General features: G+C 44.7%; 1 protein-coding gene across 1 annotated transcript; it reads left to right on the top strand.

The window, feature by feature from the left end:
• The first annotated feature begins 66 nt into the window (after positions 1-66).
• SLC75A1 (solute carrier family 75 member 1) lies at positions 67-22,145 on the top strand. Its single transcript, XM_021550665.3, has 13 exons — positions 67-256; positions 2,426-2,614; positions 3,754-3,850; positions 7,578-7,681; positions 8,447-8,605; positions 9,751-9,939; positions 14,352-14,460; positions 15,035-15,146; positions 16,416-16,524; positions 18,456-18,546; positions 20,035-20,082; positions 21,000-21,089; positions 21,415-22,145. The coding sequence occupies exons 2-13, from the start codon at positions 2,444-2,446 to the stop codon at positions 21,519-21,521; spliced, it is 1,386 nt and encodes a 461-aa protein (XP_021406340.1). The 5' UTR covers positions 67-256; positions 2,426-2,443; the 3' UTR covers positions 21,522-22,145.
• The last annotated feature ends 246 nt before the right edge of the window (positions 22,146-22,391 follow it).

The raw sequence follows: 22,391 nt of genomic DNA, 5'->3' as shown, positions 1-22,391 counted from the left end.
CGGCTCCATCCCCGCCGGAACAGGAAGGCGGCCGGGAGGAGCCGCCGCCCGCAGCATCCCCGGGGAGGCTTTTGGCAGGCGGGGCCGCCCGCACGGCCGGAGCAGCGGTAGGTGCCCGGGCGGATGGGCGGCGGGGCCGGGTCTCCGCCGGTCTCTGCCGGCCGCCCCTTCCCTGCCCTGGCGACCTGCGGCTCGTCCGAGCGCCTGCCCTGCCCGGAGCCGGGCTGCGGGAGGGAGGCTGAGGAGCCCTGGGCAGGTAAAGCCGGGCCCGGGGAATTGTACGAGGGGATAAGGGGAGGCAAGAAAAACCCCGAAGGATGAAATTCTGGCTGCTGGCAGATAACAAATCTCAGTTCGGGCAGGGCCGGCTTTGGTGCCGATCCCTTCCTGGGAGCCGCGGCACCAAGCCCCGGCCCTGCGGACGGGGGACGGGGACAGAAGCGACGGGAATCCCGAGGGAAGGGCTGGGAGAGCCGGGCAGAGCCAGCGGCTGTGAGGGATTCATTCACATGTGCGCAGAAACAACTTCCCCGAAGCCAGAGCCCTCCCTCTCCCAGCGCGCCTCACACGAGGCAGATGTCGCCGTGGAGGTGAAGTGTTCTGTTTTTGCTGTCAGGATGCCAAGGGCCTGTAAAATGTTGTGTGGTTTCCTGCCTAGCAAAAAATTATGGAGAGGTTTGAACAACAAAAGCGATGGAGCACAAAGGCAGAAACATGCAGTACCTTGGGATATTGCGTAAGGGAAATTGCAACCACGCAGCCAAAACTGGAGCAGAGTGAAAGGTCAGCGCGGGCATCGATGGGTTTGAGCTGCACGCTGGCAGAAATGTTCCTGAGGGAAAGGTGTGAAGGATGTTACCTTTGTAAATAACCCTAGAATAAAGTTCAGCTTGGTCATACAATTCAGTGGACAACTAAACAAATTGTGAGGAAAAACAAGATACGGTCTGCCCCAGTGAACCCATCCCTCAGCTGTTGGCTGGATGGACCTAGGGCCAGAGAGTATTTGATTAAAGGAATGGTTATTTTGGCTCCATGTGCTCTTTTATCATTTGGGTAAGCAAATAATGCTGAATATTTATAGCAGTGATGATTTGCCATTTAAAATAAAAGGATCTTGAATAAATCTGCTAAATCAGACCAGTTTGGTTAAGAGCTTATGCCAAGAGTTTAGTAAATGGATTGCAGGTGGCCCCCATTCCATGTTTATTTGCCTCCTGGCAATTGAGCTTTAATAATGCTTCAGTGCTACTAAACTGACTTCACAGGTAAAAAAAAGTCACAATAATATTTATTGCTGAGCATGACAAAGTGTTACAGCCTTCAATTAGCATAGTATTGTTTTCTATGTGCAAGTGCCTTGTGTATATAATATGGTATATCTGGTCTGGAATAAAATTTATATTAAGAATTGCTCACTGTTTTCAGTGCTGACTCATCAAAGTCAATGAATGTTTTTGTATTTATTGGCTTTGGATGAAATTCTGTCTCCTTTTTCACTCTTTAGTGCACCAATCTTTCAGGGACTTCTGCAGTAGAGGGGACTGTAAATTTGATTCTTTTATGACTGAGATATCGTGTATGTTTTATAATTCTGAAGTTTGCAGTACCATAGTTTATATGTTACTCTTTGATTTTGATTTATGTTGCAAATGAGATAATATTTGGGATTGAGACCAACTCCTTTATTTGTTAAAGACTGAACTATAATGGTCTGCGTTCTTGTTTAGTGCTTTAAGATAGTTTTGGAGTATTATCAAAGAGAATTATTAGTTCTGGTATTTCTGACAAAATGAAAATCCTGCCTTAATCATTTAATGCCCCAGGTCAGTAGCTATCATCTGGAGAAAGAAATAAAAGATGAAGTTTAAAAATTTTCTTCTGCTATTTCTTGTGTTGCTTTGTGAGGTTTATCTTGAAGACAGCATTCCTGCAATATTTAGGAAGTCTGCCTCTTTTTTTTTTTTTTTTTTTTTAATTGTTGTTTTGGTCATTTCTAATATACAATGAAGGCATAAATAAACTTACTTGGATGTAAATATTTGGAGTAGAGTGCCCTACTTCATAACTATTTTACTGTAATGCTGAGTTGAAAACACATAGGAAAGTCGTATTAGTGTCACTCCCATGTTGGCAAACTTCAAATGCTCCTTAGTTCTGTTCTATTTGAGGTGCTCCTATAATAGAGTTTGTTGTTTTATTGCCTTTATATCCTGTTCTTGATGGGAGAAAATTTGGTGCTAAGCTAATAACCAAAACTAGAGTGTCGAGGCTCTTGTTCCCTTGTTCCCAGGTAGTTTAATGTAGCCAGAACTTTTTTTTGTGAAGTCTGTAGAAAGTAGGAATGATTCACCAATATACTCTTATGAAAGGCCTGCAAAAAGCTTCCTGTTGACTGGATATAAAGGCAATTTTTTTTTTTTAGAAGTAGAGCACTGGAAACATGGCCCTGCGAGAGAGAGGAGCCAGCAGCAGCTCCACCAATGCCAAGCAGGAGCAGAACTATAATCGTGTTATTACAATTGTCTTCCTGGCACTCTTCATCGACTTGTTGGGATTTGCTCTCATCTTGCCACTCTTTCCTTCCATCCTTGATTATTACAGCCAGACTGAGGTAAGTACCAAGAAAGTCAGCCCACAGAAAGTGTTAGGATCTTGAGGGTGGAATGGAAGAAAAATCACCTGCCTTGGGGCAAACCAAACAGCTGTAAGAAGATTAATAATTACCCAGCACATATAAATGGTTCTAGGACTGAATTTATTAGTCAAGCTGCATAAGACCTTATTTTTTCATTAAAATGGGAGATTTGTTTTGATAAAAATTCAAGTATTTCTTAGGGAGTAGTCCTTGTGGTTACCAATGCTTTTGTGTCTCACACTGATGTCACTGGTGAGACAGTTCATAATGGATCTGCATGCTGGGGTTTATTGAAGAACCAAAGAGATGAGAATTTTAACCCCACCTGAGTATTTCACAAGGTCACTTGCTCCCTCCCCCAGTGTGGAGCTCCATCTCATCTTCCATTCCTAGCAGGGAGCTGGCTGCTGCTCCAGAAACAGGGAAGAAGGTCCTGTTGGATCCTGGCTGTGCAGGTGCTCATGGTTGCCCTTCTCAGGTGTCAATGGCATCACTGGTCAAGATGAACATGTTGTTGTGGGAGAATTGTTTTTGATGCTGTCTCTCAGCCCCTTTCTAACCCCACTCCAGCTGCAGCTGTAGGTTTTGTCCTTCTTACAACCATATCTCTAACTCTCTGATCTCCAGTGTCTTCCCCCACTTCCAGTGTATTTCCAATAGCTAAGATTTCCACCTTCCTTTCCAGACCTTCTTCTTTTCAAGTCTGCCTCCTCTTTTTGGGAATCATTCTTTTTTGGGAATCATCTTTTCCTTCTGCATCTGCAAGCTTCTGGTTCCCATAGGCTAAACAGTCTATGTACAGCAGGACAGAGTGTGTCTCATGTTGCTTTTTAATTGAAAGATTCAGGGCATGTCTGTTTAATTCAGGATTTAGCAAGCAATGGGCCCGAAGGCTTGGAAAATTCAAATTCAGATATACCCCCACCCAAATATATACTATCTCCTGTCTGTTAACATTCACAGTTTAAGCTATTTTTGATCAGTGAGGAAATTTTCCCTCATGGGAGGAGAAGGGAAGGAATAATCTAACATTTTCTCTAGTTCACTAAGCTCTGATGCAGCCTTTGAAAATAAACTGTCTTCCTGCCTCTATTTCCCTGTTATCTGTTTTTCAGGATGGATTCTATTTGTCATTGCAACGTGGGGTAGACTGGTTTGCAGTGATGGCTGGGATACCTCCAGAGCGGAAATACAACAGTGTCTTGTTTGGAGGTAGGGAAACTGAACAAATGAGCTAACAGCCAAAAAACAAGGTTCTTTCCAAATTATTTGCAATGATGATGTGAACAATGACAAGAAATACAAAAATCATGCTTGCCTGTTATTAGTTCTAGATTTAAGTAACACAGAAAATGTCTCTTAGAGTAGACTATAAATGATTTTGTTTTAAACACAGTGATAGCAATGAAGAGTTGTACAGCCCCATCTCTGTTGTTTGGAGACACCTGGACAGGCAGGAGGAATAGGATAACAGGAACCTTGTGAAATGCAGTAAGGACAAATTTTAGGTCCTGTCTATGGGAAAGAGTAGTCCTTGCAGTGCTACAGACTGGACATCTACTGGTGGCCCTGGGGGTCCCGGTCAGCAGCAGGCTGAGCGTGAGGCAGCCCTGGCAGCAAAGGTGCCAAGAGCTTCTGGGATGCATGAACAGAATCAGAATCAGTGGATCAAGGGAAGTGATCATCTTGCTCTACTCAGCACTTGATAGCACTTGATCTGTTACATTCAGTTTTGGGCCCCAGTGCAGGGAAGAGTGTCCATACACTGTGGTGAGTTTAGTGGAGATTCTTGCAGACCTTGGCTGGTCTGCAGTGGATGGCAGCTTTCCAACACCTGTGGGGAATTTATGGAGAGCTAGGATCTTCACTGAGGCGTGTGGGAGAAGGAAAGGCAACAGCTCTGCATAGAAGCAGGGGAGGTTCAGATGGGAAATAGGGGGGAACATTTTTATAATGAGGATGGTCAGTGGAACAGGCTGCCCAGAGCAGTGTCCATCCTCAGAGATTGGCAAACCCTGAGTGGGTAAGGCCCTGAACAATCTGCTCTGACCTCACAGCTGACCCTATGAGCAGGCGGTTGGAGTAGGTGACCTCCAGAGCTCCTTTTTAACCTGAATTATATGATCTTACTCAGTTTGTTCTCAGATTGTTACAGAAATACAGGCCTGCTGTTCCTTGCTGTCAGACTGCCAGCTGAGGGTCAGGAGCCTGCTGTGCTGGGCCCTGGCAGGCACAGAAATTCTCTCCCTTCACAATTGATCTGCACACGATCAGAGATCAATCAGTAGGAAGCCCTGGAAACAGAAACTTGTGAGTTCCAGCCTCTTTGCCCCTTGGGTGGGTGTAGTGCAGTGCTGCTTCTAAATCCCATTAGTCTTATTAAAAGCAGCAGAGCCACTGGCTTGCAGGGTCCATAAGCATTTTCTCTCTCTAGGACACTGCTGTGGATGAGCTCCAGCAGGAACAGTGAAGGAAACATGTCATGTTACACATCAGAGACTCTTCTGGCTTCCTGCCATCTAGACAGTTGTGACGAAACTGTGATTTCAGAATATGAAAATATGAAGGTGTCTGGGTTAATTTTAGTTAGATCCTGTCAACCCTCTCTTTTTAGTGAGCTGAGGCTTCCTCCAAGATAAGCAAAAGGCTTTTAAAATAGACTAAATGAAACACAAAATTTAATTAGAATATGTGTGAATGTATTGTTACTATTTAAAGTAGTTTAATTTGGTATAAGACATTTTCCTCTTTCCCACCATATCCTTGCAGGCATGTTTTTCTTTCTCTGCTCACTTTTTAGTAAAATTATTTGCTTTGAATACTAGGAAACCATTTTCTTTAATCCCTCAGAAGCTGCCTTCTGTCTCCTATAAGGCTTGACCAGAAGCTTCTTGCTTTCAATTTCTCACCATCTCAGATTGTTTAGGCAAGGTGTGGGAACTCCCAGTCAAGTCCAACTTGTTGATTTTCCTTTTACCTGCCGTGTCCTGCACTCCTGGGAGAGCTGTGTGGACAGTTTCATTATAGTTGTGATGTAAAGCAGAGGCTGCTGCAGCCTTCCTGCAGCCTGTGTTCCTTCACTGCCCTCGTCTGCCACAAGGAGCACAGGATTGGGAAGGTGCTTGCAAGATCATCTTGTTTCTCCCAGTGCCAGCCATATTTTTCATTTTTGATTAGACTGCAAGCTCTTCAAGGCAGAAACTTCTCTGCCCATGTCAGGGCCCTGAGGGCACCAATACTTAGTTGCTGTGACCAGTCATCACCTACACATTTTCTGCCCAGTGATTCAGTGTTACAGTGAGCTCATGGGCACTCTATTTCCCCTTCCCCGGGACCCTGTGACTCTGATCAAGATAACCCTGGACCCCTCCTTCCTGCCCCAATGGGGTTAGTGGAGAGCCAGGGAAGCCCACCCTGTCCAAAGTCTATACAGACCCCTGACATTTCCTGTTTGTGCTCTTTGCCCCGCTCTCCCCTTGGACACCACAGAATAAAGAGAGAGAATAAAGAGAGCTGAACCAAAATATCTGGAGTAAGAGCCTCTTTTGGAAATCTTTGCCATCTCCTGATATTCCTCCCCTTCACAGCCTGCTTACCTCTGAGCTAGTCTAGGATATTTTGAGGGGCTGTGCAAGGGGGGGAACATCAATTCAGGACTTGTATTTCAGACTTTGTCTCCAGGGCTGTCTCTGTCCCCCTCTCTTGGATGGGCCTCAGATCTACACTGGAGGTCTCTTGTCTTCCAGCCAACATCACAGTGTTGTTTCCACTCCTTTCTCTGCCCCTGACTCCTGCTGGTCCAGACTGGACTCCCTGGAAGGATGTGTTGGATAACCCTTGCCTTGTGTGGGACTGTCAGTGGGTGTGTTTGCAGCACCTGCTGTGCCCAGCCCATCAGACCGTGGGGCACCCAGGCTGGTGAGGCACTGCCAGTGCTGTGGTCACTCCCAGCTCCTTCCCCCATGTGGAACAGCCCTGGTTTTGCTGCATGCTGACTTGGAAATATTTGGCACGAAAGGGTGTTTTTACAGTGCTAGAAACACAGTGAAGGGAACTGTGTGTCATGAACTGCCAGTGTTAAATTCTGTAAGATTTTTACACAGTGTTTTTTTGAGCTTTGATTTATCACAAGCAGCTTTTCTTGACAAGGTGTTCACTATCAATATTCTGCCTCCCTCAAAGTTGATGGGAGCAGAACTTCTGGTCTGTCTCTCCTCTGCCTTTTAAAGTTTTGATAGCAGAATGATCTGAAACATATAACCCAGTTTTTCTTTTAGAGAAAAGCTGTGACAGCAAAGCATCTTTTGCCTGCTTGTTGAGAGTGTAGTGCAAATTAATAAGTCTATGAAGCTAGAAATGGCAAGAGAAAAGAGGAATTAAAGATCATAGAAGCTGGAAGCAGATTTCAAAAGACTCTTGGAGTCGTTGGAATCACTCCTACCTCTTAGGGTGCCTAACTAACAGCAGTGCTTAAGTCCTTCTTTCCATGATAAAAAGGAAAGAGACACTAATTAAGTGTGACAGAATCAGGTTCAAACAATCAAAAAAGTCTTAAAAGAATTGTGACTGTTAAAGACTGTGTTATCTCTGCTTTAAGAACAAAAATGTATGTAGTCAGCAGGGAAATACTGGAGAATCATCATTCCATAATAACCAGTGAGTTTCAAACCCTTTCTCACCAGTGAAGTAACCAGGAAATCATCCAGTTTATGCCTGTTACTCTGGTCAGGCTGTGCATCTGGTTTGTCTGTATTTGCTGCCTCAATGCAATGTTGGTGTTCTGAGAGACAATGCTGTTCTTCATAGCTGCTGTTTTACATGTAATGTCATGTTTTTATCACACATACTGTGATAGATCTTGAGCAGCTTGCCTGTCTTTGTATTTAAGATGAAGGCAGCAAACCTAATGATTCATATCTTTTTATCTTTGTTTTTTTAGGTCTGATTGGCTCAATCTTTTCCCTCCTGCAGTTTTTCTCCTCTCCCCTCACTGGTGCTGTGTCAGACCGCTGGGGCAGGAGGCCTGTCATCCTGGTGACAGTGGTACGTGTTGATCTTGGTCTCAATATCCACTGGCAGGCACCATGATCTGAATTGTGACAGTCACAGTTCAGCTCTAGAATTGAATTTTCAAGATTTGCTGGTTGTTGACTCTTTCTTGGCAAGTCACTGGGCCACACTTCCAAGTGTGAGTGCTTAAACTGAGTTTCCCAGACCCAGAACTGTTCATAGAAGACACCAAGATATTTATCTGTTTCTGTCATTTTCCAAAATTCCTCTCCCCTCTGTTTGGGAGAATGACTTCAGATGCTCTGTTAACAAATGTTTGACTTAATTCCTATGTATTTTAGTTCATCAAGTGATTAATGAGGGCTGATCACTTAATGACCTGTTCCTCAGAGCCTGGGAATTGTTGGTTAGGAAGTTCTATATAGCACTCCAAGATGCTTTTCTTATGAATGTGAGCATTGTCCTTATTTTGAACTCAGATTTCTCTTGTATTTGGAAACAAATGGAGTAGGATATACAAAAATGTTTTGTACCCAGGACTGGTTTTTAACCTCCACAGTGTTTTGCTCTTCTAATTTTGTTAGAAATGCCACAATTATATGTAGTTTGTATGGACTTGTTTCTACTTCTTTTATATTGCTGTTCAATTCATAGTGCAGTGTCAGTTTATTCAGCCATTTCTGGGGTTTGGAGCAGCCATTGAAAACAAACAAAATCTGCAAACATTAGGCTGGGAAATGGGCAGAAATTACATCAACTCTGCATTGCTTTATAAAGAATCCTTTCTTGCTTCTGCAGATGGGTTTGATAGCATCATACTCACTCTGGGCTGCCTCTCGGACTTTTGGCGTTTTTCTTCTCTCCAGGATCATAGGTGGAATAAGCAAAGGGAATGTCAGCCTCTCCACAGCTATCATTGCTGACTTGCACTCTCCAAAAGCACGGAGCAAGGGCATGGTGAGTGACACCTGTGGGGCACATGTTTAGTGTTAATAGGCAACTTTTAATTGATTTTGGGTGCTCAGTGTATCTTCATCAGTGTGCATTCATTGATCAAGTGAAAACATGACTTTACATTCTATTTTGCTTCTGGAAAGGTGCCAGATCATATTCCTGGGAGCTCTTGGTCTTTTGCCAACGACCTTCACCTACAAGTGAGACACAGATGCTCAAGAGATGGGAAAACTATCTTGTTTCTGTGTTAGAACTGTTTCTCCTGCTGATTAGCTTTAATTCTGATTAGAACAGCTTAGCAATCAAAAGGTCTTATGGCCCAATTTTGGCAGCTGGAAGCCAGTTACAGGGCAGCCCCTTTTCCTCACCTTCCCAAGCTGTGGAAGCTCAGCAGCACAGCACAGTGTGCTCCTGACTTCCTTGCACACTGCACTGGCTTCAGGATCAGAGCTCAGTGGGTAAAGGATGTGACATTTGGCTGACTGAGAAGTATGAGCAGCTGCCCTGGCCACTTCCAGAAGACAGTGGCCCAGATGGAAATATCCTGCAGGCTGAACTTGGCCTGTGAATTACCAGTTACATCTTTTATCCTATAAAATCCATAGAGGCCCAGATTTCTCTTAACAGATTGTTGTAAGCCACTACAGAGGACAGCTGCTTCTTGGGAGGGGAAGGCTTTACATTTCACAGTGATAGCTAGTGAATCTTCCAAGCAAATTATCATAATCCTGGTGAGCCAAAATGCATTTTTATTTGTGCAGAGAAGTAGCCTTACAGCACTAGTAAATAAAATGGATCAGGGCCTATTTTTAGGGCCTGAGAGTAATTCACTTAGTGCAGCATGGGTCACATCCACATAGCTTGTATTCTTTTCTATTCCAAAGCAAAGCAGGCATGTTCATTCTGCCTTCTGGGTGGCAAACAGCATCTGTCAGAAGCTATTTCCAAGCAGTGATGGGCCACTGCCTGGACAGAAAACAAAACTGGTTGTTTGGAAACATCAGGCTTTTCACACTTCCTGCTCCTTGCTGTGCACTCCCTGCATGCTCAGGCTGATTGGATTCTGTACCTGGTTAATCCAAATATTTTCAGAACCTGAAAAAACTGGTGGCTAAAGTTCTCAGTCTGTGTTCACTTTATCCCTGCAGGCCATGATTGGTGTTGCTTTCTCCCTGGGCTTCACCCTGGGCCCCATGATGGGCGCTTACCTCGCCATGCAGACAGAGAAGGGAGAAGTCTTCTACCTCCGCTCTGCACTGTCAGCACTCGTGTTTTCTGTGGCTGATTTCATTTTCATCTTCCTCCTCCTTCCAGAGACACTTCCCAAGGAAAAACGGGTAAATGGACCATCAATCTCAAGATCTGCTTTTTCTGTAAAAATATGATTTCAGAGTGGTAGAAATACTGGAAACAGTGAAGAACAGGCTTAGCCAGTGTCTCAGAAATTTAGCTCATTTCTGGGATTAGGATTATTATTAATGCTGGTGTCAAAGCAGATGTATGATCATAGAATTATAGAATATTTTGTGTTAAAGAGCACCTATTTCCAACCCCATTGCCACAGGCAGGGACACCTTCCACTAGACCAGATTGATCAAAACCTCATCCAGCTTGACCTTGAACATTTCCAGGGATGGTCCCATCTCCTAGCCCAGTGTAATGCAAGATCTTTATAGTTAACATGACTGCCTCATTGCTGTTTTTGGTGTGTTAGGTTTAAATTTCTCAAAACCTAATGTAAACATAGGAGGGAGACTATGAAATTTGAACTATAACAAGGATTCCTTGGGGAAGAATTTCAGCAAATCATAAAAGTAAATGCATCAGAGGCTGGATTTTCTTTCATGCAGTCAGTATATGTTAGAAGTTTTCTTACCTGTTACCTTGTATTTGCTTGAATATTTTGCACCCTAAAATAGCAAATTATTTTTTTCTGAGCTGTTCTGTCTGCTACAGATAGAAAATAGCTACATGTGCTAAAATTCAATGACTGATTGGATTTGTGGGGCCAAACATTTAATAATATTAGGGTTTAATATTGTGTGGTTGGGCACTGTCTGATTAGTCTCTTGGAGCAGTCTCCTTTGTAGAGTGAGAGCGGTGGAATTCAGCCCTGGGTATCTGCACTTGATTTGAGGCTTTCACTGGATTGGGTCTTTGCTGTGATCCCTGGTTTCTAGGCAGCACTCTGTTTTTGGAGGGTGCTTGGTCTCTGGATAGCCAAACCCATTTGACATGGAGAATTGTTCAGGAAACTTTTATCTGCAATGATCCTGCCAGGGCAGAACTTTGCACCTTCCCTGAGTGTTTCCCAGCAGGTTGTGTCCCATGTGAAATCTGTTGCTCACAATATGTTCCCAAGCACTACAGCTATGTTATTTTATTTTAACAACTCTTCCATGTGTCATCTGTTCCTCTTTCCTATTTGGCTGTTCCTAAACCTTCCAGATAAAATCCTGCTCTTAGAGCTGCACACTCTGGGAATGTGGGAACATGGTGACGTAGAGCAGTTCTGCAGAGCAAATCTGTATTCTATAAACAATTTCTCCTTTGCTGTAGAGTGATTAGATGGCTGCAGTGCCTTTTGGGATCATGTGATGATCCCTCCCCCTTTTATTATCCTCTTGAAAGTTCTGATCAGCTGGTTTGTATTAGCCAACACCACTGAATTTTGGACAGGGAAGGAGCTGTCTGTCACTGCTTGTTGGGGCTCTGCCCCTGTGCAGCAGTGGGTGCTGCAGTGAGGTGCTGCCCAGGGCCAGGTCCCAGTGGCACAAAGCACACAGAGAGCTTGGCTGCTCCTCAGAGGATGGCCTGGGGCTTCAGCTCGGTGTCAGTGCTCGTGTGCTGTCAGCCTCCATCTAGGCATGTGATCTCTGTGTTCCAGCATATTTGTGATTTCAGTTATCAGGCTGCTCTGCTCTCTTCTTTGGTAATTCCTCCCACTTTCTGAGTGTTTTATTAGCCTCAGGATGACAGAGGAAAGGCAGGTATGTTGGCTGCCTTTCTGGAACTTGGCTGGGCTGAGTCTGGAGCAGGTGCTCCCAGAAGTATAGGACTGGAATATGTTGGAAGGACAAAGCTGTAAAAAGAGGGGAAATCATCATGCTAAATGGCAGGAGGATGTGCCAGTGGGATCAGACATCTGTTTCCTTGAAGTTTGCTGTGTTCTCATTATACTCTTGTTTCTCTATCAGTCTGCTTTCCACAAGAGAGAATGTTTCATATTGATTCATGTCAAAATTAACTTGTAGGAAGGGAAAATGAAGGGGGATGGGAAACAAGGGTGTATTTTCAACCAAAGAGAACAGCATTTTTACTCTCTTCCTTCCTCTTTTTGTCAGCTGTTCCATGAGTTGATCAGGTGAAGAGTCATACTGGCCTTATGGCAGCCAAAACAGCTCCTGCTGTGACCTGACTGGGAGAAGGGAAGAATAGGAAGGTCTCTAGTGGAATCTGTCCCCCTTGAGAACTTTTGAGCTAGTTTTTAGCTAAGTTTGCCATGAGCAAGGCTGCCTGGTTGGAGGCAGAGTCTTACAACTCTTTTTTTCCGGACTGTGTGTAGGGTTATGCAGTATCAGTAGCAGACTTGTGGAAAGACAAAGCTGTGCTCTGTGCATACTAAACACATCTGCTTTGGAAGGTCAGGCTGCAGCAAAGCCCAGGCTGCATTCCTGGTGTGGACTGACTCTGCCTTCCAGACCTGTTACTGAGTCTCTCTGCCTCAGAGGAAAACAGAAGGAGCAGAGACACTGAAAAATGCCTGCCATTGATGGTGACTTTTGAGATGATAATGAAGTAAAATTGAGCAATTATGGAAAAATTAATCATAAGCATAGAAATTAAATACAAGTTAGATGTTGCAGAGTTTTTACCTGTGAAGAAACTGAGCTTCAGCTGCTGACACTGACTGAAATTGGCAGTGTATACTTTTCGGGGGATGGTGAAACTCTTTAACCAGTTTTAGGACAATGTTTTCATTATGGATCAGTAGATGAAATAATTTCTAGATCACTGTTTCTTTGGCAAAGATAGGAGAAATTGCAAAAAGAACCTGTGTGCACACACAAACATACCTACATTAAAAAATCTATTAGGTATATATATTCCATAAAACACTTAAGATTTTAAACATGTGCAATTACAATGTATTGTAATTGGACAAAACTAAAATCAGCCTTGTGCATCCTGTCTGACATGGATAATAATTCAAAACAGGTACAAGCTACAGGGTATTTTTGTTACTGGCAAAGATGCTTGCAGGGAGTTGCTTGTGCCCTGATTCTCTGTGCTGGAGTGCAAACCCCATTGTACCAACACATGCAGGAACTGGGGATTGCCACAGGCCAGCTTCAGGAAATCCTCTGAGACTTCTCAACAGGGTGAGCAAACTTCTTGGGTGTGTCTGTGTACTGTGCAATACATGCAGTGGGAGGGAGAATAAATATCCCAGTATTTTCTGTGTGAATCAGCAGCTTGGTGGCTCCAGGCCAGCCCAGTCTATTGAACTGGTGCTGGTGTGAGACTGAGGGGCTCCAGACTCTGCTGCTGGGCACTCAGAAGCTCTGGCTATCAAAACAAGAGAGGTCACATTAATACCATATTGAAGGTTGATTTGTTTACAGCTTCATTAAATCCAGCCCCTAATGAGTCTCTAGGTCATGCACTGAGATTAAATTCCACTGATAATCTGACCTTTAATCTCTACCCTCAAAGGGACAGTAGCTCCCACCCTGCCTGTCTGGGAAGAGAAGAAAACTCATCAAATAAAGTCTGTCCAGTACTTTGAAGGTGTGAAATAGTACATGTGATTATTCAGGATTCTTGAGTGTCTTACCTCTCCCTGTGACTGTTGTGTAAAGTGACAGGTTAAATTCTACTTGAAATAATAGTTTCCCTAATAATGTAGGGAATTTGATTTCTAATCATTTAGACATTATTTCTTTTAGTGTTTTCTTTAGCTTTCTATCTATGAGAATTAAAAAAAACCCAAACAAATAAAAATGTAAATGATCTATAGATGAAAGAATAAGCATTAGTTGAAAGAATAAGTGCCTGTGGGAGCAGGGAGCAGGGAGAGTGGCACTAGATACATAATTAGGTTGAGATGTACACAGCACAAGGCCTAGAAGTGTTACAAAATAAATCTTCCTCTTTGAAAAATCACCCATTGTGGCTGGGCAGAATCTCCTTGGAAATTTCTTAAAAATATTTCCAAAGAATCTCTGTAAAAATTATATTTTCCTTCTCTTCCCCAGGAGGTGTCACTGGCTGGCTAAAAGAGCAACCAGTACCAAAACAGACCAGTGTCTGATGTGCTGCACATACTGGTCTCAGATTTGTAGCACAGGAGCAAGCACAGATTTTTAGCTCACAGCTTCCTGTGAGCTTGCAGGCAGATGTGCCATTATTTTCCCAGTAAATGTTCTTTGGACATGAGTGATGATGCAAAAGGTGAACCAAATAAAGCCACCTTCAAGGCTGTGGAGAATAAGCCACTTCTGCTTTGTAAGAACACAAAGAAGAATTTCTGTCTTCAGTGAAAGGTGCTCCCTTTCAATCACAGTTGCTGGCACCAGTTCAGAATGTCTGGGTTGTTATTGGGGCCCAGTCAAATCCCAATGAGAGGTGCCTTGTTTCATCTCAGATGATTTGTGTAGGTGTAGAGGCACATTTGGTGGTTACTGTCAGTTCCTAGCTGTGGTTATTACATTAGATTTTAAATAAACCTCTTTCTGTCTTTGATCAGGTCCCTTCTGTGACATCTGGATTTCAGGCAGCAGTTGACTTGCTCAGTCCTTTGGCTTTATTTCAGTTCTCTGCAGTCACCCGAGGAAAGGAATCCCCTTCAGAGCAGAGTAAGTGTCAGGTGGCTTTTTACAGTAATCCTCTGTGTCTTTGTGTGTGGCACTGGCCTCTAAGTGAAAACTGCACTAGAACCATTCCAGAAGCAGGACTGTTTACTCACTTAAAACCCACCTTAATAACTTATGAGCAGGCAATTGGAAGTCCCGCTGGACCTTGGTCCTTTTATTCCCAAAATAAGGTTTTGAAGATTTCTGACTTGATATTTGTGTTTTCCTCAGCCACTGGCTGCAGTAAGTGAAGTGATTTAAAGATAGATCAAGGCATGAGCAAGGGAAGATGTGAGTTTGCTTATTCAAGCTGCAAACCAGGAACTTCAGACTTGAATTTTATTTCTCAATTCATTACTTGGAGATGTAGGATTCTCTGCATCTCTGTGGGACTCATTTTGTGGCATATCTTGTATGGATATTTCAGATGAGCATCTGAAGTGAGAACAGTTCCCAGTTGATAAATGCTGCTTTTCTATTGTGGTTTTATTGTCAAGCTTTGCTTGCAAAACGCCACCATGTTTTTCTCCCCACCTCCCACCCCCTTGGTGTTTGTTTGGATTTTTGATTTTTTTAGATCTTCAGAATCTCAAAATTTTGGGCCTGGCCTACTTCCTGTACCTCTTCCTGTTTTCCGGCTTGGAGTACACACTGAGTTTTCTCACTCACCAGAGATTCCACTTCAGCAGGTATTGCAATAAATGTTGTATATTTTGACTAGGGTGTTTTCCAAAATATTCTAATTTAAGGTCTCTTCATATATTTTCAAGAGAGGCTTTCTGACATTAGTCCACCCCTGCATTCAGTGGTATTTGGTATTTGTAAGAAGAATTTATGAAATAAAGGCACAATGTTTATCATGAAAGGAAGTCTACTCCATCTACAACTTCTAAAAACTAGGGGGAATATAAATACCCAAGATTAAATTAAAGCTCCTGAAATAGGTATAGCTGTACTAGTTGTATTGATTATAGTAAAACCTTTTCTTGCTCAAAAGAGTTTTTGGGTATCGGGACAAATCTTGAAGCTCACAGAGGCAGAGGCTGGGGGATATCTGTGTGATGATATTTGCTCATCAGCAAATTCTGCATGGCATATGGTGTGCAGTCATGTCACAGAGCCTGATTTCCTGTAGTCAACCACCAGAGAAGAAAGAACAGAATCCACCAACAGCTCAGCTTGAAATACTTTTTCTGCCAGCTCATAGGAAGAATTCCAGCCAGGAATGTGAACTTGCAATTTGATTCCTGTCCGTGTCCTTCCCTTTGAGTAGCTCTCAAGGGTTGTCTCATCTTTCCCTGGCTGTCTTTCCTAACACTTTGTGGTTTCACTAATCCGTGTGTGTCGAGGAGAGGTTTCGTAGTGCATTGAGCTCTTGTGTGCTGTGCATTCAGGGCAGCCCTCAGTGAGCTGCAGAGCTGTGTGCCAGCAGTGCAGGCTCTGAGGCAGCAAGCTTGTTGTGGAGGTGAGGCCCTTCAGTTGAGAATATCCGCATAATTCAGTCAGTAAGAGAGGGGAAAGGGAAAGTTGAAGAAAATTGAAGGGTGGAGGGAGTGATGTCTCAGACTTCCCAGTGTGACAGTGGATCACCACCACTCTGTGCCTTGCTGACCTCCATCAAACCCTCCATGAGCTGCACCTTGGAAACCAACATCTCTGCACATGGCACAGATGTTCACAGCACATGTTGAGTCCTTGGGCCACCCCAAAAACCCTCACCTACCCCACAGCAGTCCAGAGGTGCTGCAGCACTTGCCAGCATTGTTCCATCTATACAATCAGTCCTGGGAGTTTTCTCTCCTCGCTCTGTGCTTGCCATGGCAGCTGCTGGCAGTGTCCTGAGAGCTGTGAGAGCCCCGAGGGCTTCTCGTGTCCCTTGCTCAGGGGAGGGCTGGGAGTGGTGAATCCCAGGAGTGTTTGTGCCTGACTCTGTATCTGTGGCTTTGCCTCCCTTCCAGCATGCAGCAGGGCAAGATGTTTTTCTTTATTGGAATAACAATGGCTGTGATCCAGGGAGGCTATGCTCGCCGAATCAAGCCAGGAAATGAAATCAGAGCTGTAAAAAGGGTAAAAAAAAAAATCAATATTTCTTTTTCTTTCCCCCCCACAAATCTGATATGTTAATTTTCAGTCTGAACTGCAGTGAAGGGTAGTTGGAGGTTATAACTGTCTTTGTCCAATCAAAAGATATTTCTGTCTCATCTATCCAGCTAAATAACTTGAACTGGTTGTTGGGCACTCATTTGTCTAACTAAACTTTGGAACATTAGAGCTCTTTCTTATGATATGAGCAACAATACTGTTGAAACTTTGTGTTCTTCATATTTTATTGCAGTAAGGAATGAGAACAGATTGTCCATCTGTGCAAATTAGGTAGAATATTGTGAAGAGTATGCTTTATTTCAGTGATTTTTCTTGCAGTGCAGAAACTACTTTGGGGCTGATCTCTGACTTTCTTTCTGGGAAATTATTTTCAATCTGGCTATCTTTGTGCTTTCCCTAGAGTATATTTCACTGCTGGGCAGGGAGAAATAGGTTCTTTTTCCAATCTTTAGTTTGTGATCATCAGTATTACACATAACAATAGCATGTATCAGTGTTCAGACTGAGGTCTCACTGACAGAAGTGTACATTCCTTTGTTTTGCTTGGCTCTTTCCTCACAGAGATACTGCAGCTGCTGTGCTGGGATGACAGGGAGCAGCTCCCTGCAGTTTATACAGCTGTGGGGACAGTAGATAGATGTGTTGTGTCCTCTGCATTTGTGTGTGGAGCCAAACAAAGCACTACCTTGGCTCCTTGGCAATAGGTTTGCTTGGACTGTTAGAGCCTTGATGTATGTATTTTACATTATTTTGAGGTCAGCGTGATTTCAGTGGTGGCAGGGTAGATTTCCAAACCACTGCATTCCAGTGAATTGACTCAGCTTCTCTTAAAGTGATTTGTGCTGGCGAAACGATCCCCACCCTGGTCTCTGGCAGGCAAACCTCGATGTCAGGCTGCTGGTGTCACGTTTCCCTGTGGATGAACATCAGCTCTGCTGCTTCATCTGCACATCAGCTTCCCCCCTGTGCTCTGCCAGCCTGCTGTGTTTGCTGGCACTGCACTGCCCTTTGCACCTCTCATTTTCATCCTCCTTCCTCAGGCCTGCACCAGGATGTGCAGTCACCTCAAACACTCATTTGCTGGGCTGATGGCTCCTCATGAACCCAGTGTCTGCTCTGCAGAGACCCCCAGCCCTGGGGCACTCTTCTCCATGGATGCCCGTGGGTTTTGTGGGAATTCTCCCTTTTGCTGAAGTTATTCTGGCAGTTTGTGAATCTGCACCATATGGCAAAAGTGGCCTCTGTTAGCACAGTGGTTACAGTAGCTCATTTATCACTGAATCTTCAAATTTAGGTACTTAGTGGTAATGAATACCCTCCTTCATCACACACAAAGCAGGAATCTGTCTTTTGTGCACGAGCTCTGTAAGCAAGGGAGAATGGAAGTCCAGCTTTTGGAGGTGATGAAGAATACTTTTTATTTTGGGGGTTTGAATTTTAGATGCATCCTCTCCCCACTTTTTTCCTCTTGGCTGCAGAAATCTGAAAGCTAAAGACAAAATCAGCCAATAATGCTGAGAAAAAGCAGAGGAGCTGTAGTCCTGCTGCACACAAGCTTTTTCTTCTCTTGTGCCAGCTCAGGAGATGAAGAGTTAAAGCCAGATTTCTGTCCAGGTCAACACAGAACAAGAGGAAAAATCCCCCAAAATGCCAGATATGTAGAGAGAGAACTTGCATGGGGTGTACAATCATGTGGTAGTGAGAGGGAACAGAAAAGTTCATTGTGCTGGTGTGTGGCCATCCAGGTGACTTTGAAACGTCTACTTGGGAAGAAAGGGCTTTCTGCTTGTGGCTTGTGTGCTGTCCCATGCCTGGAAGGGAGCTGGCAGGACACCTGGAGTTAAGCTTTAACAATCTCAGCTCAGATGTAACCGTGGGACTCGTTCCTTTTGCAGGCTATTATGCTGCTGGTTCCAGCGTTCTTGTTAATTGGATGGGCTGCAAATGTGACCATGCTGAGTGCTGGACTGCTGCTGTACTCCTTCGGTGAGCTGTGCAAGCTAAGCACAACTGATTTTCCTTTATGCATTTATTCACACTCTTAAAAAAAATGCACTTCTAATTTCAAATGAAAAGTTACAGAAAGTTGACACTTGGGTATATGAAATATGGACAAAACAGTGTCTGTTTTTTTTTCTGATGCTGTTTGCATCACAGGAAGTTGTCATGGTGGCATTTGGAATCATCCCCAGTGCTCCTGTTGTCCTGTCTCACTGTGGAGCTCTTGAGGATGGTTTTCTTAACCCACTCTTAGCAGACCTAGTAGCAAAGTATTCACTAAATAGCCAGTTCAGGAAAAAAGTGAGACATGGAACCTTTGTAGCTGAGTGGTGCTGCATGATTTCTTAGGCTGGAGACCTGCACCCTCTGAGGGTGTTCGGAGAGCGAGGGTCAGATGTTTTCAGTGTTTGCCTAAATTCTGTTCTGCCAGCCTACGCTGTTGTTCAGGGAAACAGTCATGAATGAAGTTGGATCCATCTATTGGATGTCTAAAAAGAGATTTCAGGTATTACCAATGCTGTTAACTATTGTTAAGCAGCTCCATATATGACTTATTACAAAAGTAGACTCTCTTTTACATGATACAGCTTGATTTAGAAGTAAACTGCAAACCAGAAAATGCACTTATTGAGCCTATTATTTGTGTGGGGCCAGCTGTGTGTTTGACAGATGAGGAGTGAGAGGAGGTATTCATTATGTTTAACCATATTTGAGTCTTCTCTGGCCCCTTTCTGTGCAGATTGCTCCATCTCTTCCCAGTTAAGCCAGCTATAAATGCCCCTGGAGGGTTCTCTTCTTCTTTTCCTCCCTCTGCCCAGCAGTTGGGGCACTTGCAGTTAAAGCAACGTTGATCATTCCTGCTCTTCCCTTTCCCTTCCCTTCTTCTGCTTTTTATGTTTGAGGCACTTCTTTCTTGGCAGAAAAGGCCCCTATTTCAGTAAGAGGGCAGTGATTGCTGAACAACTCTTGGCTTTTTTGTCCAAAAAATTTGGTAACCTTTTCTTCTTGGATGTGACTTTCCCAAGAGAGGCTGTAGCTGCCTCTCCTCCCCGAGTCCAGTGCCCTGCCTGCACAGGGACAGTGTCAGTGTCACTCGTACAGCCACCTCATTGTCTGTTTGCAGCACAGCGATTCCCTGCTCCACCTGATAAGAGCGCAGCGATTTGGGAAGCTGCCAGCTGGCTGATCTTGCCTGTCCATCCCCATCCCAAGGGCCCACAGAATGAGGGATGCTAATGTGAAACATCTGCTTGGAGCACTCTCGGCTCTGGGCTCTTCCTGCAGGTTGGCTTGCAGGGGGTGTTCCCATCATTGACCTGGATTAAACCTGGTGATTTAGTGGTGGTAGAGTACCCAGAGCTCAGCGTATTTCTCTGCAGCAGTTACGAGTTTGGGCCACATGTTTGTCACTGTTGTTCTTGTCTGTTCTGAGCTCTGCTGAGCACTGACAGTCTCTTCTGTGGATTTTTCCAGCTGCAGCCATTGTTATCCCGTGTTTGTCAGCAGTGGTGTCAGGCTATGGTGAGTGTCCTTCCTGCTCTGTGCTCCTGGCCACACCTCTGACCTTTGTATTGATTTGGCTCAAATTACACAGAACTGACCTTGAGTTGAGTGAAGCTTCAACTGGAACAGTTGTGGATCCATCTCAGGCCCTTCTGTAGGGGAGCACAGGGAACCAGCCCATGGTCATACCTGGCTCATAACAGATAATTTCAGCACTAACAACAATCTGCTCAATGACCATCAATGTCACACTGGAATTTTGTGCTGTGTAACACAGCTCAGTCCACTGTGATGGGGAAACTGCAGCAACCTCATTGCTGGTGGTGATGAAGATGAGAAGTGGGCAAAGGCCACAAACAGCATTGAGGAAGGAACAGTCTGGGCTCTCTGAAAAGGACACCAGCCCTCCCTGCCAGCAGTGAAATAATTTCTTGCTGATTCCTTAGAAAAGACCTGAAACCTTCTGGTGGTGGTTGCTGTTACCTTGTAAAGCAGATGTAGCTGTGGTGCCATCTGTGGATAACACGGCTTTGGGTCAGCTGGGTACCAGGACTGCAGTGCTTGCTGAGGTGGAAAAGAAAGGTTTTGCTCATTAAGGTCATGTTTATGTTGCTCTTATTTAACTTGCATCTAGTTCTGTGTTTATTGTACAACTGGGCCTTCTCACAAAATCTTGTGCACAATGTGAAGCTTTTGTTTTGGATAGGCTTGGGGGTTTTTGGGAGGTGGAATATGTACTAATTGTCCGGGTCAAGCACTCCTGCCAGGCCCTGGTGCTTATGTAGTCGAGGGCCTTGGTGGGGGGCAAGCACAGACTGGGGACTGGGAGAGAAACGATAGAAGGGGAAGAAGCAAGTGGGAACTACCCCAGAGAACAAAGCTGCCAGAGCTACAGCCGTGCCCAGACCCCCCAGTGTCACGCTCTGCTTGCACAGGCACTGCCGGCCAGAAGGGACGAGTCATGGGCATCCTGAGGAGCCTGGGCGCCCTGGCCAGAGCCCTGGGACCCATCCTGGCAGCTGCAGGTGAGTGTGGCCTCCTGCTCCTTCCTCTTCTTGGCACCAGACAGCCCAGGGGCACAGGCATCCCCTGCTTGGGGTCAGAGCAGAGGGTAAAGGGACAGAGGAAGGAGAAGCAGCCTCAGAGCTTGAACTTGGGCTAATGTTAACACCAAGCAAGCCAGAACCTGAGTGCAGCCATGTGTCAAGCTCCTGGCACCCTCTGGCTCAACCAAGGGATCAGTAGTTCTGTTCAGCTGTGCAGGTACTGTGTGAGCACAACAGCTTTGAGGGCATTCACACAGCCACAAGGACAAGCACAGTAACAACATGACTTTCCTTTCTTTTGCAGTTTACTGGCTGGCTGGGGCAGAGATTTGCTTCACTATCTGTGGAGCTTTTTTCCTTGTCCCCTTGGCTCTACTCAGGTCTATAAAACAGCAGACAAAGGGGGAGTAGGAAGGAACCACAAAACCATCACCAGGCTTCCGAGGACCTCTGCGAGACCTGACTCTTGGCACCTGACTCTGCTGAGCAAAGAGGAAGATTTTCATATTGGAAGGAGATACACGATGACCATTTGCAGCAACAACACATAGCAGTTATGTTTAAGGTGGCCTCCCAGCCAGCTGGATTAGCTTTGCAAATAGAAAAACACCAAACAAACAAAAACAGACACACACACCCTGACCAAGAGTTGAGAAAGGCATGCAGAGACAGAGACAGCACAACAGCAGCAGTCCTGGAGCCCTCCCCACTCACCAGGTGCTGTTGGTCCTAGCCCTGAGCCTCTGCAGGGGCAGGGCTGGCTCAGAACAAGCCCTCAGGACCATTCTGATGGGGTTTTTGTACAAGTGGTACGAGAGCTCTGCAAATGTTGCATCCACACCTGCAAACGTGATGGTCAAACAAAAGCAGAAGCACACTGCAGGCTGTCTGGTACCCCACTGGTACTTTGGCACAGGTGGACTGTTTTTAATATACAATTAAATTTGGGGACATTTTTTATATTTCTAATACTGTGTGATGTTTTTGATGACCAAGCCCTGTTCTTTTTGCATTACAATAAACAGTTACACTGAATACTCCTGTGGTCAGTTCATTGCAGTTACCCCCATCTCTGAACTAAGCATCCCTGTCTGGCTGAGGCAGAAAGGGGCCAGAATTCTACCCAAGGTGCCAAAGGCCTCCTTGAGGGAGCCAGCCATGGACGACTGCACCATGCTGACCCAGCTAATGGCTGGGGGAAGGAACCACCACCACTGCTGAGCTGGGAGTCTCTGGGAAGGGAGCCCTGCAATAGCCAGTTTGAGTATTTTCTGAGAAGGA

This window comes from Lonchura striata, chromosome 4, assembly GCF_046129695.1.
Source record: "Lonchura striata isolate bLonStr1 chromosome 4, bLonStr1.mat, whole genome shotgun sequence".
Taxonomy (NCBI): domain Eukaryota; kingdom Metazoa; phylum Chordata; class Aves; order Passeriformes; family Estrildidae; genus Lonchura; species Lonchura striata.
Note: the sequence above shows the minus strand (reverse complement) of the source record. Positions and strands in the feature narration are given on the sequence as shown.

Coding starts and splice junctions, on each gene's coding strand:
- SLC75A1 (XM_021550665.3), top strand. CDS start 2,444: ATGGCCCTGCGAGAGAGAGGAGCCAGCAGCAGCTCCACCAATGCCAAG. Junction 14,461..15,034: donor GGAATCCCCTTCAGAGCAGA/GTAAGTGTCAGG, acceptor TGATTTTTTTAG/ATCTTCAGAATCTCAAAATT. Junction 15,147..16,415: donor CAGAGATTCCACTTCAGCAG/GTATTGCAATAA, acceptor CCTCCCTTCCAG/CATGCAGCAGGGCAAGATGT.